At 43.0% G+C, this 13,280-nt stretch overlaps 1 protein-coding gene across 1 annotated transcript; it reads right to left on the bottom strand.

Annotated features, from left to right (window-relative positions):
- Positions 1-10,955: 10,955 nt before the first annotated feature.
- Positions 10,956-13,247, bottom strand: oxsm (3-oxoacyl-ACP synthase, mitochondrial). Its single transcript, XM_079571485.1, has 2 exons — positions 12,127-13,247; positions 10,956-11,387 (listed from the first exon to the last, which is right to left on the bottom strand). The coding sequence occupies exons 1-2, from the start codon at positions 13,110-13,112 to the stop codon at positions 10,985-10,987; spliced, it is 1,389 nt and encodes a 462-aa protein (XP_079427611.1). The 5' UTR covers positions 13,113-13,247; the 3' UTR covers positions 10,956-10,984.
- Between the last annotated feature and the right edge of the window lie 33 nt (positions 13,248-13,280).

The raw sequence follows: 13,280 nt of genomic DNA on the forward strand, positions 1-13,280 counted from the left end.
TATATATCAATCGCTAACATGGAAGAAGAGTTTAAATCACACTGTATGTTTCGATTATGATCTGCCTTGATTCGCCTCGCCATCTGACAAAGCCATGCACAGGGCTAAAGCAAGCTTATTGAGAGAATCGTGACGTGCAGGAAGTAACAGTTTATGCTCAACAATCACCTTCGGCTTGAAAACAAGAGGACCTTAATGGATGTTAGCCTGGACAACCAAGATTACGAGACCAACAGTGGCAGGAGCGAAACAAGCAGCCAGCTCCTCATTCCCTATGCAGGCAGGCGAACAGAGCGCTGAGAAGCATTCGAGTTGAAATGAATCCAGCTCAATGCAAATGCACCTGAGCCCTGAAGAAGTGTGCCCGTGGGACCTCGTCTTGACTCCCTGAGTTCTGATGGGCATGACAGACAGGTTGATAAGGGAATCACATCTAAAAAAATGTATTGTAGTAACCCTTGTGTGTACTATGAGAGTAGCTACACAGCACACTGCAGCTTTTGATCAGATAGGAGTGACGAGTTCGCCGAGCTAGATGTGTGTTGCAATGTTAGAAATGTAAGTTGCGTAGACCTCGGCAAAAGCAGTATTGTCTTTTTAATGAAGTTTAAAGCCAAGGTCACAACCGGTCGTACGGGCTTCTACGGACGGTCTAGAGAGCGCGAGCGAGGTGCTTAATTTCGAGCCGTAGACTGGCTGCAGAGACTCACCGCACACGTTCTTTGTCATGTCAAACAAACTCTACGGGCACTTATGTTTTATTCAGGTCGCAAGAACGCTGTACGTCTTCGTGCTTCGTCTGTACGGCCAGCGTATGTCTTTCGTATGTCGCACTTGTGGACATTTGTACATGTGTTGAGCACCGCCCACACACAGTTAGTGCGGCCAGTGCATGTTCAGACATCTTGTACGTCCTCTATACATGTCGCGTAAGTCATTCGTGACTTGCCCGTTTGGCGAGAGGGCATCTATCACACGAAAACTCTGAAATATAAAGCTTCGTGTGCCTGTGGCCATTTGTAAAGTTTTTGCAATATGCCGAGGGGAAGAGGGATGGCAAGGAGAGAACAGGTGTAAGAGAGGGAGGAGAGAGAAAGGCCTGTGACGCGTAGCGGACATTCACCAAGGATGGATCCATGCAAATGTATGACATGTAGTCAGCGCGTGTCATATGCCCCAAACATGTGCCTTCTCTGTATCCAAGGATGAAATATATAGGCTATACCCCTCCAACTTGCCGGATGATCTTTGCGACAAATGCATGGCGTTGGTGCACACAACGTACAGACTGTGTGCAGTTCAAACTTCATACGGAGTCCGCTTGGAACCCACGGTCAGTACGTTTATTGCAGGTTGGTCTTACTCCTTACGTGTGTTGGCTGTAGTAATGAAGTAAAAGCCGCATGTCCGAGCAGCCACCATGTGATGCATGTTGACGTAAACATCATGACTACGTTCTCGACTACGCAGGGTTAGGGTTAGGGCCGAAAAGTCGTACGTCCGGTTGTGACCTCGTCTTAAGTTGCTTTCAGTGTATCCCAGAATGTTATAATGTCAGAAACTTATTATGTGTTATAGGTTTTTAATATTCCCACAGTTTTGTTAGAATGACACAAAAACAAGCTCACCCAAGCCTTCAAAACCCATATCACAATAGTACTTACAGTCAGGAAATACGTTGACGCCAGATGGGGTAATAAAGAGATCCAGAAGTCTCTCTATTTCGCGCTGTCTGGCTTCGCTTTGCTATCTTGGCGATCAAACCACGGCTACGCTGGAAATCATGGTCGGAAAAAAATATTGATTTTGTATTTTATGACATTTTTGAGTGGTTAGTCAATAGCAGCCAGACTCTACGGAACCGAGCATCTTTCCCTCCCCAGCCTCAGCTTCCTCAATCTGCTAACAATAGACACATTGTATGTCCAATCGGCAACACCCCGGGGGGGAACTACTCAAACGCTATTTATGACCATCCTATAACTCTGACCCGTACTATCTCCCTGCTCCGTCAGGCGACTTGCTCCTAATTACAGGATTTCCAAGCTGAATTATAATCGCCATGGCAACAGCGTCCGTGGCAGGCATCCCCCTTTGATAGGCTCGCTCTCTTTACTTCCCGCGGGGAAAGCTGCCCATCATGGGTGCTCTAAAATTAGCCTCCGTCTGGCTCGGACCAGCGCACGGCCGGTACTGGACTGCCCAGCACCATCGTTGTAGGCCCATCAATAATCCTACTCAGGGTGATTTAGTTTGACCACTCCACTCAGGTCCACTCACGGCATCACGGGAAATGTCAAACACAATTGCAGTAATCATGTTGAAAATGGCAATGGTATTCTCTTCATGGTATAATGAAAAAAGACAGCACCGGCTATTATAGGAAGTGTTGGCGCATAAAGACTGATGGTAAACCGTGAAAGACATAAAGGGAATCCTTGATCATCCAGGTCAATGAGCATCACGAGGCCCGATTAATGATCAAGACAGCCGGATCTGGCCTGGCTCCACATCCGAGGAATCTTAAAGGTGCATTGGAATTTTTTAAGTGGGGAACATAAAGACTGAGGCGGTATTTGACCTTTTAGTGACCCAGTGGTTGTATGGTTAGCATGGCGTCTTGTATACTTTCCATCACAGTGGCCTCTGCTCCAGGGTCAACTGTGTTTTTAGGATTTTTGGTTTTCTCTGCTGATGGAACAATTGCCAGAACCTTACGATTTCCCGGGACTTACGATTTTATAAAAATGTAGTTATGCGAAACACCAGCAGATGGTGCACAACCTGCTCCTAGTTCTGCTGTGAAATGGGTTGTTGGTTCAAATAACATAGATAGCGACCAGTAACAATGCTAGTCTGCGAAGGGAAGAGAGTTTGTGCAGAGTAGAACAGAGCAGAGGCCCTGCCAAAGCATCTATAGGGATAATCCTGCAGAGGTGCCTCTCATGGCATCTGTTTCAACTTATAAGCATGTCCCGCCGGAGGGAGACCTCAGGGCTGATCCAAATACACCACATCGCCCCGAGACATTCTGAGCAAGACAGAGGTATTATCAATTATCGATGAAGAGTTTCACACAGATACAGCAACATGTTTTGATCTTGAAGAAGACTTTCATCTTGGAGGCTTTATTTCAGGTGCCGGTGTGAATCAAAAAACATCACGATGTTGCACACAAGCATGTGACCACTAATGCGCGCAGACATTTGCTTTGTGGGATATCAACAGGCATGTATTTCTTTCATTTAAATAAAGCAATTCAATGGACAAAGATGACAAGTCAGACTAACAAAACATAAGCGAATGCTCTTTGCCTGATGCATGGTGAACAGTTGACACTTTGAGCCACTGAGTGTAGCTGGTTGTGAATGATTGTCTTCCTGGTAAGCTCTTATTTCCTTTATGTTTCATGCATGCAAAGCTATCTTAGTTTGATTAAAAACACATTATTTTATTGTTTTCAATGCAACTGGACTTATGTTTCTGGACAGATGCCAATGTACAAAACCAGTTTCACTTGAATTAATGAATTAATTTGTAAATGGCAGCTGTATTTTGATAACATGGTACATTAGTGAAAACATTTAGGGCCCGATTTTGGAGGCTTTCTCCTGACTTAACTCTTTCACATACTTTGTCCTTTCTTACCCCTCTCTCAAACCATTATCTGGCAGACACGTGTCCTTGTTCTCAGAAGAGTGACTCGTCTCATACAGTACATGTGTACAATTACATACACTGCTGTACAAGTACACTGCCAAGGCCGGGCCGGAAGATGCTTCTCTTGTCCCGTTGCATCCTTCTAACTCCAACACCAAAAATATATTTTAAACAAATAATCAAAATGTACAATATGATTGTACTTAAAAGAGGGGTATTATACAAAATTGTCTTTTTGGAGATTTTTACCATGTTACAATGTTGTTTTCTCATCAGCCACTCGCGCACCTTTGAGTAATCTTTGAACAATCGTTCCCAAAAAGCTCCTCTTGAGACACTGTACATATCCAGGAAAAGCTTAACTCACCTGTCGATCTCTTGCTTCGCTTAATCTGCTCATCACAAAGTATTTTATCCACATTTCTGTTTTTATTGAAACAGCTGCGCAGCGATATTGTGTTTTAGCCAGTGCAAGATACTGATAAAGACGTGTTCGAACTTATTGCCAAATACCTGCAAAAAGCGTAATACTCTAAGAACTCATTAGTGTTGTTTTGCTAATTTTAACAAATCAAATCAGTTACTTTGGAGTTGACATGATTAAAATACTGCACAACAACATTTCTCAGTCCTTTCAATTACTTATGTACAGGCCTGTGCCGACGTAAATGCTCAAACTACATTCATGAAACATATTATATAGCCTAGCCCACTTATCATTTACAGTTACGTATAATTAACAAAAAATATATATTAAATTAAAGGTTTATTTTTGCGTGTAGAAACTATCAACCCTTTAGTTGTCATCTAATCCTTTGAAAGGCACCGTTTGCTCTGTGATGCTAACGCTGCTAACACTGCTAACACTGCTAACGCTGCTAAACCGACAACAAGAGCTAGGTCCGTTCTCTAATTGATGTGTAACATTACTTATTAGGTCATAAATGTAGCTACACCGTTTGGGCTTACAAAATAATTTAGTTAAGGCTATTTTTGTGTGTCTTTTATCAGCTTAAACAAACTTGTGAGTATAAATTGGTCCACTCACTGTGATAGCATCTGACGGACTAAAGTTTCCAGTCATCGCTGCAGCTATTGTACTATTTCAGTCAATATTTGTAATGGACGGCTATAGCTGGACTATATTGATATGAAATGTCACATTAACTTGATTGATCCTAAATTACAGGATCTTTTTATACCTCTCCCATGCCTATATACATGCTTTCCTATCCCCACAGATTAAAGGCACACACCAGCGACCTCTCATTCATCTCTGTCAAATTACTTCATATAAAAAAAAAAAGAAAGAATGAATAATTGATTTATTCATTAGCCACATGTGACATCCAGAATAGTTAATAAAGTGCTCGCTAAAAATGGCCCGGTTAGATCTTCCCCCGCCGTGTCATTTATCATGGGGGGCAGGCTGCACGTCAGGAGTATGGACGTGGCAGTCTATTCATCAGATGGGAAACACGAGCCGGGTTAGCGGGAGCATCAAACGGCCGTCATGCGAGATGTGGAGCAGGTACCGCCATAATCACAATGCCAAACGCAAAATGAATGATCTGGGAATACATGTAAGGGAATAAGAATGAATAGAAGTTCTTCATATTAAAGACGAAGGATAGGCACAATCTGTCAATGTGCTTCGTGAGCGGAATGATTCATATGACGATCAGTTGACTTTTAGGGGGAAATTTAATTAGCCTGTTTAGTTGTAGTAAGAAACAAAAAAAGGGTGAAATAACTGAAAATATGGTTTATATTTGAAATTCTTCAAAATTGCCTTGCTTTATTCTTCATTCGTCATTTTCTCGATGAGGGTCCATGAAATGGTTTTCAACAGTCTGTGAAGTGAAAACCATTTCTGTGACTGCATCATGAAGCCCTTTGAGAAAATGTAGTAATCAAAGCAGCAACAGGCTATTGAAGAATCTATTTCAACTTTTTTTGTTAATCCATCCATCCATCCATCCATCCATCCATCCATCCATCCATCCATCCATCCATCCATCCATCCATTTTCTTCTGCTTTATCCGGGTCCGAGTCATGGAGGCAGCAGTCTGAGCAGAGAAACCCAGACACACACACACACCTCCTCCAGCTGTTCTGGGGGGACCCCGAGGCGAACCAGCTCAGAGACCCTCCAGCGTGTCCTGGGTCTTCCACGAAGCCTTCTCCCTGACCTGGAGGCATCCAACACAGATGCCCGAGCCACCTCAGCTGGCTCCTTTTGACGTGAACTCTACTCCGAGCTCCTCCCGAGTAGCTCAAATCCTCACCCCCAGCCACCCTGCGAAGGAGACTCATTTCGGCCTCTTGTATCAGTTCGGTCATTACCCAGATCTCATGGCCATAGGTGAGGGTGGGAACGTAGATCGATCGCTCGCTCAGCTCCCTCTTCACCACAAGAGTCTGATGCAGCAACCGCTTCACTGCTAATCCATCTATCGATCTCACACTCCATCTAGTGGGAATCTAGTACAAAGTAAATGGACTTGAAATAGGCCCCCGCGACCCGGCCCCGGATAAAGCGGAAGAAAATGGATGGATGGATGGACATTAAAAAAGTGTTTCCAAAATTTTGACTGGTACTATACACTGAATGAAATCTCTGAAGACTTTCCAAGAAGATCCACTGAAAACTGCTATAAACTTTTGTAGTTGAGTACCATTGCTAACTCATGTCTTCACAACACTAGACAGCTTTTGTTTAGTTCTTATCATGGCATAGTGGCTATAGGGGTTCTTGCTTGACTTGTTCTGACTGAATGGGCTTGGATGGCCTCCTTCCGATCCTTCCGATCTATGGAATTGTTGTAGTACATCTGTGAGTTTACAATACAGCAGAAACTCGGAAGCATATGCTATTATGATCAAATACATGTGTACGGTTTGATGACTTGATCTTAGCAGTTGTGACTGACTCAAAATATTTTACACAACTGAAGCCTTTAGAAACTCAGTGTAGGCTATTTCTCTGTGTACTTGAGTTGAAACCATCACTGCAGTTAGCAAAACACCTGTAAGATCTCTGGAAGTTGTAATAGGCCATCATACAGCAAAAAAAAAGAGCAAATCCATAAGGCTCCTGCGAAAACATATTCTTTCCTTTGCTACCATTTCCCTGTCAATTTGAAATACATTCGATTTAACTTTACATTAAACGATCACCCATAAATCAGCAACTGTCCAACAAAACAGCAGTCAAATCTAATTCCACAGCTTGTCAGCTCACATTCTCAAACATCCCCCCCCATTTCCATGTGTGTTTCTGCTGTCTCTTGGCCTTTCGTACCGTTGAAAATTGCATTACAGTCTGGTTAGCTTCCTCAGCAGAACAGCATATCATGTCGTCTCCAAACAAGCTACGAACCCCCCCGTTACAAAACAGCACAAAAGGCCAGGCTAGCTCACCTTCCATTAGCGCGCTATTAAATCCACTCCGCTCACCTTTGGCACTGTCTGCGTCTCTTCAGGGTTCTTGGAAAAAAGGCAACAAAAGTTAACGGCGTCTTTTATACGATTAGGTTAGGCTTATTAACCTCTGGTACTGAAGCGTTTCCTTGTGGTTGACGCTAATGCGCGAAGAGGCCATCTACTACTGTCTGTTTTCCATGTTGTTACGCGGGGATTGTACTAGGGTTAGCTCGGGACAAGAAGAGCAAAGATGGCCGTCAAACTGGCCATCTTTATGTTGTGGCGGTGCATGTTTTTCTCTGGTTTCCGACCCCTTAACTGAAAAGTCAAATTAATACTCTAGCTAGTTACACGTGACCAGATTGGGACCTGGGACGAGAAGGTTCCACAAAGGCCCCCCATCTACTGTAGACTCATAAAACTGGGTTCTTTCAAAACGGCAAAGAGTTTTGGGATCCCAAGTGCTTTCCATAAAAAGAAACTAATGTACAGTGGTGGTCAAAGTAAGTATTCATTTTAGCCTACTGACTATAGGCCAGAGTAGCACCTCATTTGAAAGCAAGGGCCTACATAACCCATCTAAGCTTCTTCCTCGTTATGATTGTCACGTTTTTGTCCTTTGTGGCTGTTTTCATCATGTTTTTGTTGCTTTTTCAATACATTTAAAAAGCAATGAAAACGTGACAAAAAAGCAACAAAAATGACTATAACGTGAAAACAAAGCAGGGGCGGATCTAGAAAAAAAATCACGGGGTGGCAAGCAGGGTCTGGGAAAGTTTCTGGGGTGGAAAACACATTTTACAATGTTGAATGTTTATAGCGGGGGTACGCAAGTTTTACTTGATCACAAGGCAATTTTTCTGTTTCGATGCAGGCACTATAATGTAGGTGGTTTCTAACTCCGGTAAAATGTAAACTAAAGAAAATATCATCATCTTGGGAGCCACAGGAGTTGGAACCTGGCATCCTATTTAGCTATTAAGTTATTAAAATTCTTTGTCCTGCCCAAAAGGTACAAACTGAGAGTGAGCATCTGTAAGGACCCAAGTAGCTTCTAGAGCAGATGTGAGACATCACATGACATCAATGGGGTGGCAGCTGGGGTGGCAAGACCTTTACTAGGGGTGGCAGTTGCTCTCGTGCCACCCCTCTAGATCCGCCCCTGTAACAAAGACAATGACGAAACTTAGATGAGTTTTACAGGTCTTAGCTTTTAAACAAGGCATTACACTGGCCTATAGGCTGTAAACTCTCCAGTTGAGAAGCATTTTAGATCTGTTATTTTTGGGTAAAACTGGATAATGTGCTTGGTGAAGGTGGGGGTTAAGGGGTTAAGGAATAGTACAGATGCTACAGGTCAAATATTACTCTTATAAATGTAAAAGCTGCTCTGTCAAAATATTACTTAAGGGAAAGTACTGAAACTTCTGTGAATAGAAGCGAAACATCCTCAACTTAACTCAGCCAGTCCAGTCGACAATTTCAGCTTCACAACGATAAATACTTCCAGGATGAATGAATCGCTTTGTTTAATTGTCTCAAATTATGCGTGTCGTTTGGGAAGTTTAAGTGAATAAAACCCTTCACAAATAGTGGAGACGAATATATTATTTTAACTTTTCAAACGTAGAGAAGTAAAAGTAGTTGAAAGTAAAGAACAGATCCTCAAAAACTCCACAGCACTTTGATACTAAGGAGTTATTGTTCGTTTGAAAGCCTTTGGACAGTACTGTGTGTAGATGTACTTACCAGCAGTCCCCTGGCAGCTGACGGAGTTGTGGCCATGGCTATTTTTCACTACTTATCGTTTTCTTTTAGCAAATGTCAGTCTAGGCACAATGTTTGCTAGTCCCCCCTAACAGGCCGGACTGTTATATTAAGTACCTTATCTTTGCAGTGGTAAGTCATTCCTATGCCACTGAAAGAAGATGGATGTTACATTGTCTGCTTTGAGAAAAACGGTCGACATGACATTGCTCCAAAAAGTGAGTAATTGTTGGTAGTAAAAGGTGTAATAAATGCAATTGTGTATTCCTTTTTTTGCAGTGTTCTTGGATGCTAATTAAAAGGCTATGTGTGTATCGATTAGCTAACGAGTGTCTGCGCTCCTAATGAGCATTGACAAATTAGTGACACTGCACTTCATTAAGAGCGCAGCACACATGTTGTAATAGAGACGCGAAGGGCGAGAGCTGGACTTGAATGGCTAAGCACCTTTACGGAGGACTGTAACAACTGCACATTAAAAGATAAAGAGGTAGGTTTCGATTCATGACTGTCAAATCACATTATATCACCTTATCACGCACGATAAAATTATTTAAAAAAAAGCTTTAAGAAGACACTGCAGCTTGAGTGTGAAATAGGAAGAGTGACAGCGGACAGTCAGCTGGTTGTCAGAGCTGGGAATCGAAGAGGGAGGCACATGTGAGAAGACCAGTGATCCCTCGGTCAACCCACTAGACACAGAACAGGCCCTTTTTAAAAAAATTTTTTTTTAATTTAATTTATTTATTTGAGCATACATTTTGCTCAAAAGGAGTAGGCTAAAGCAAAAGCTTATGAGCGCCTACCCCCAACTCAAAATGATGAACTTTTCATTTCTCATAGTATAATCAGTGTAAACAAAACAACAACAAGGAATAATAGCAAAGAAAACAAAACAAAAAATGAAGAACTCATTTCCTTTCAGTACAGCTTTTTGACTCACAACCACTGTTTGAACTATTCACATAATAACAGAACCAAACACTATTACACTATTACTATTTCCTGCAAGATCGCTACAAAGCAAGTAACAAAGCGACCATTCATATATTTCTTTCAGTTTCCAATGCCAAATATCAGCCACGTTCACTAGTTTTCATGACATAAGGGCACATTAATACACGTATTATAGTCCGTGTTCTTGTTGCTCCAGTTGTCATTACCAGGCTCAAGACAATTTTAATCTCTGTGCATTTTTATTGTATTAGTATTATTTATATATATTTTATTATGTACAGTGTATGATGTGACCCCTGCACTTTTGCAGTGTGTAATGACAGAATGGATTTGGCTGAGGACCTAACCCATTCAAATCTCACATATTTGGCTGCCTTTAGTCGACATCTCCATGGCGACGAGCTGGAGAGTCCCTGATCCCTGCGAAGTTACTGTCAGAGAGATGAGCCATTCACGGCGAACACTCGTATTTGTTTGGTTCTTTTCCCTCTTTTTTTGAATGATTTTTACTAAATAAATGTTTTCTATTTATGAGATGAAATGCTACATGGTGTGGTTTTAATTAGGTTTATGAAATAAAAGAAGCAATGACAATCCTTTGCCAGTGCTTACAGACAGAATGGTAAGGTAAGGACATTCAGAAGTGGTGGCTTTGACAATAGCAACAGAATCTTTCTTTAGCTTTTAAAACATCTGCTTAAATAAATCAAACGTGCTGAAAGGAAACTACTTTATGTTGTACTATATGATATTCTCTGCATGTCTTCAGTACTGTTCTGACTTTGCAATCTGCATTCATTCCAGAACAATCAAAGATATTTTGAGAGGAGAGTCAATGGCACTTGTTCAATCAGGCCTTACTTTTGCTGTATCTGTGTTTCAACATGAATCTTGTGTGTGAGCACCACCTACTGGCAGAGAATATATATAAAAGTAAGTAAAATTAAATCAAGGAATTATTTTCACATACAAATGTTTTGATGTGACGATCCTGCTAAAGTGTATTGCTACAAAGCTATGGAAATTATTTTGATATATATTATGCTCAAAACCTTTTATTTAGTTTAATAGATTATGAATTAATATACAAACAACTGTCAGTATACTTAATTGACCCCAAAAATCTGCATGAATCTGGCCAGAGGACTGCGCAAGTGCAAAGGTAGAGTCTCCTCACACACTGGCCAGACACAGCGAAGCGTTCGTCCCTCCAAACCCAAACGAATTGGTCAGCGCCACCCTTCTCCCCTCCGTCCTCCATGGCTGTGCACTGCAGGGGACATAGTTCAGGTCAAACTCCGGCTCGGTGCGGTCCAGGTTGAGGGTGGGGGGTAGGATGGCGTGGTAGCAGGCCAGCGCGGTGAAGGCAGCCTCCAGAGCCCCCGCCGCCCCCAGGAGGTGGCCCGTTGCCCCCTTGGTGGACGACACAGCCAGGCTCGGAGCATGCTGGGAGAAGAGTCTTTTTATGGCCGCGTTTTCAGCGGCGTCGCCCAGTGGTGTGGAAGTGGCGTGGGCGTTGACGTAGCTGACCTCCGCGGGGGAGACGGAGGCGTTTCTCAGCGCGGCCGTCATGCATCTGGAAAAGCAGACACAGGACTCGGTGAAAATGGAACAAAGGTGAAGTAATTGCTGGCCTATGGCAGTGGTTCTCAGGGTCATCTGCAATTTTTGGATTGGCTCATTTTAATTAGAGATGCATTCAGTTGTAACGTTATGATGTATTTTATGTCTTAGTAATGCCTTTTAGTTTGTTTTTTTCTGGTTTAGACATGGTTTACACCAAGTATGAACAGATGGGTTATGATCAAGGCCAGGTGGTACTTGGAAGGTCAAATATTTATTGAGGTGGTACTTTTTGTGTGAGAAGTTTAACTTTAACCGAGTGCATTTTCTCCAGTTCAGCTTTACCCAAATCTAAAAGTTTTTTTATTTTATTTTACATTTTGCCACATATTCATTGCCTTTTGTCACTTTTTTGTTGCTTTTTTGTACTTTTTTGTTCTCTCTTTTTTGGCACTTTTTCATCGGTTTTTCGTCACGTTCTTGACACTATTTTGACACTTATTTCAAGAACTTTCTAGATTCAGGTACAGCCAAACTGGACAAAATGTGCTTGGTTCAGGTGGGGGTTAAGAGGTTAAGTATAACTGGTGGTATTGTCAATATGAGACACATTGGTAAAATATGGTCCCAAGGGTCATTGCTGGCATCAGAACAAAGAGGTTCTGCTGACTGTAAAGTAAATGTCCTTTTTTCGATGATTAAAAGGAACTTTGAAGTTTTTGTTTGATGGACGTTTTAATTACCAAACTCACCTAAAGGCCCCATCCCCATCTGCGCTGGGTGCTGTGATGTGAGAGGCATCTCCGGACAGCCCATACCCCAGAACCTCTGCATAAATCCTGGCTTGTCTTCTCATCGCATGCTCCATCTCCTCCAGCACCAATACGGCTGCTCCCTCACCCATCACGAAGCCTTCCCTGTCCGGATGAAACGGCCGGGACGCCATCTTCGGCTCTTCGTTCCATTTTGTGGCGAGTGCCCTGGCTCTGGCAAACCCCGCTATGGACAGGGGGCTCACACAGGACTCAGTCCCTCCTGTTACCATGGCAACTGCATCCCCATGCGCTATGAACCTGGATGCATCACCAATGGCGTGCGCGCCGGTAGTGCAAGCTGTTGACACCGCGTGGTTAGGGCCTTTTAATTTGTGCCTTATGCTTATATGTCCGGCTGCCATGTTCACAAGGATACGTGGCACAAAGAAGGGGCTGACTTTGTTGTAGCCTCTCTCATAGAATGCTGCTGAGGTGCGTGCAATCTCTTCCAGTGACACCATCCCCATACCCACAGCCACTCCAGTATTGAGTTGATCCTCTGCTGTATTGGGATGCCATCCAGAGTCCTCCAAAGCAAGCTGTGCAGCCCCAAGTGCCATAACAGTAGCAGAGGACATGCTGTTTATCTCCCCACGCGAGGCAAACATCTCCTCTTTGAACTGACCCTCCTCTGGACCCCTAGGCACGAGCGCAGCTACTTTACACGGGACATTCTTGTACTTTTCTGGGTCCAAGGCGACAATTCCACTCTGGCCCTGGATGAGCCGAGTCCATGGATAAGTAGTCCCAGTACCAAGTGGGCAAACCAGGCCAATCCCAGTTATGACAACACGTCTTCTGCGCGTCTCAGAGCTGAGGCATTTAAAATCATTATGAGAGCACGGGTCATTTCGGAGAATAGTCTTCAGTTTGTGTGGTCTCAGCTGAGGTTTGAGCCAACAGGATAATGGCAAAAGCGACATGGTGGATGACGCGTTGAACAGCTTCAGCTTAGAGCTTTTGTGATTATCTGAACATGTAAAGAGAAGAAAATAATTTACAAGTGAAATGTTATTGAGGAATACCTGCTACTAGTGCGGGGCCATGTTGCAACCTTGTTTTGGTCTGAGCGGCTATAGGTAGACTTAAAA

The sequence above is a fragment of the Gobius niger genome (assembly GCF_951799975.1).
Source record: "Gobius niger genome assembly, chromosome: 14".
Lineage (NCBI taxonomy): Eukaryota > Metazoa > Chordata > Actinopteri > Gobiiformes > Gobiidae > Gobius > Gobius niger.

Excerpts from the sequence above, each read along its gene's own strand:
- oxsm (XM_079571485.1), bottom strand. The coding sequence starts at position 13,112 with ATGTCGCTTTTGCCATTATCCTGTTGGCTCAAACCTCAGCTGAGACCA. Across the intron at positions 11,388-12,126 it reads GATGGGGATGGGGCCTTTAG|ATGCATGACGGCCGCGCTGA; the intron begins GTGAGTTTGGTA and ends CTGCTTTTCCAG.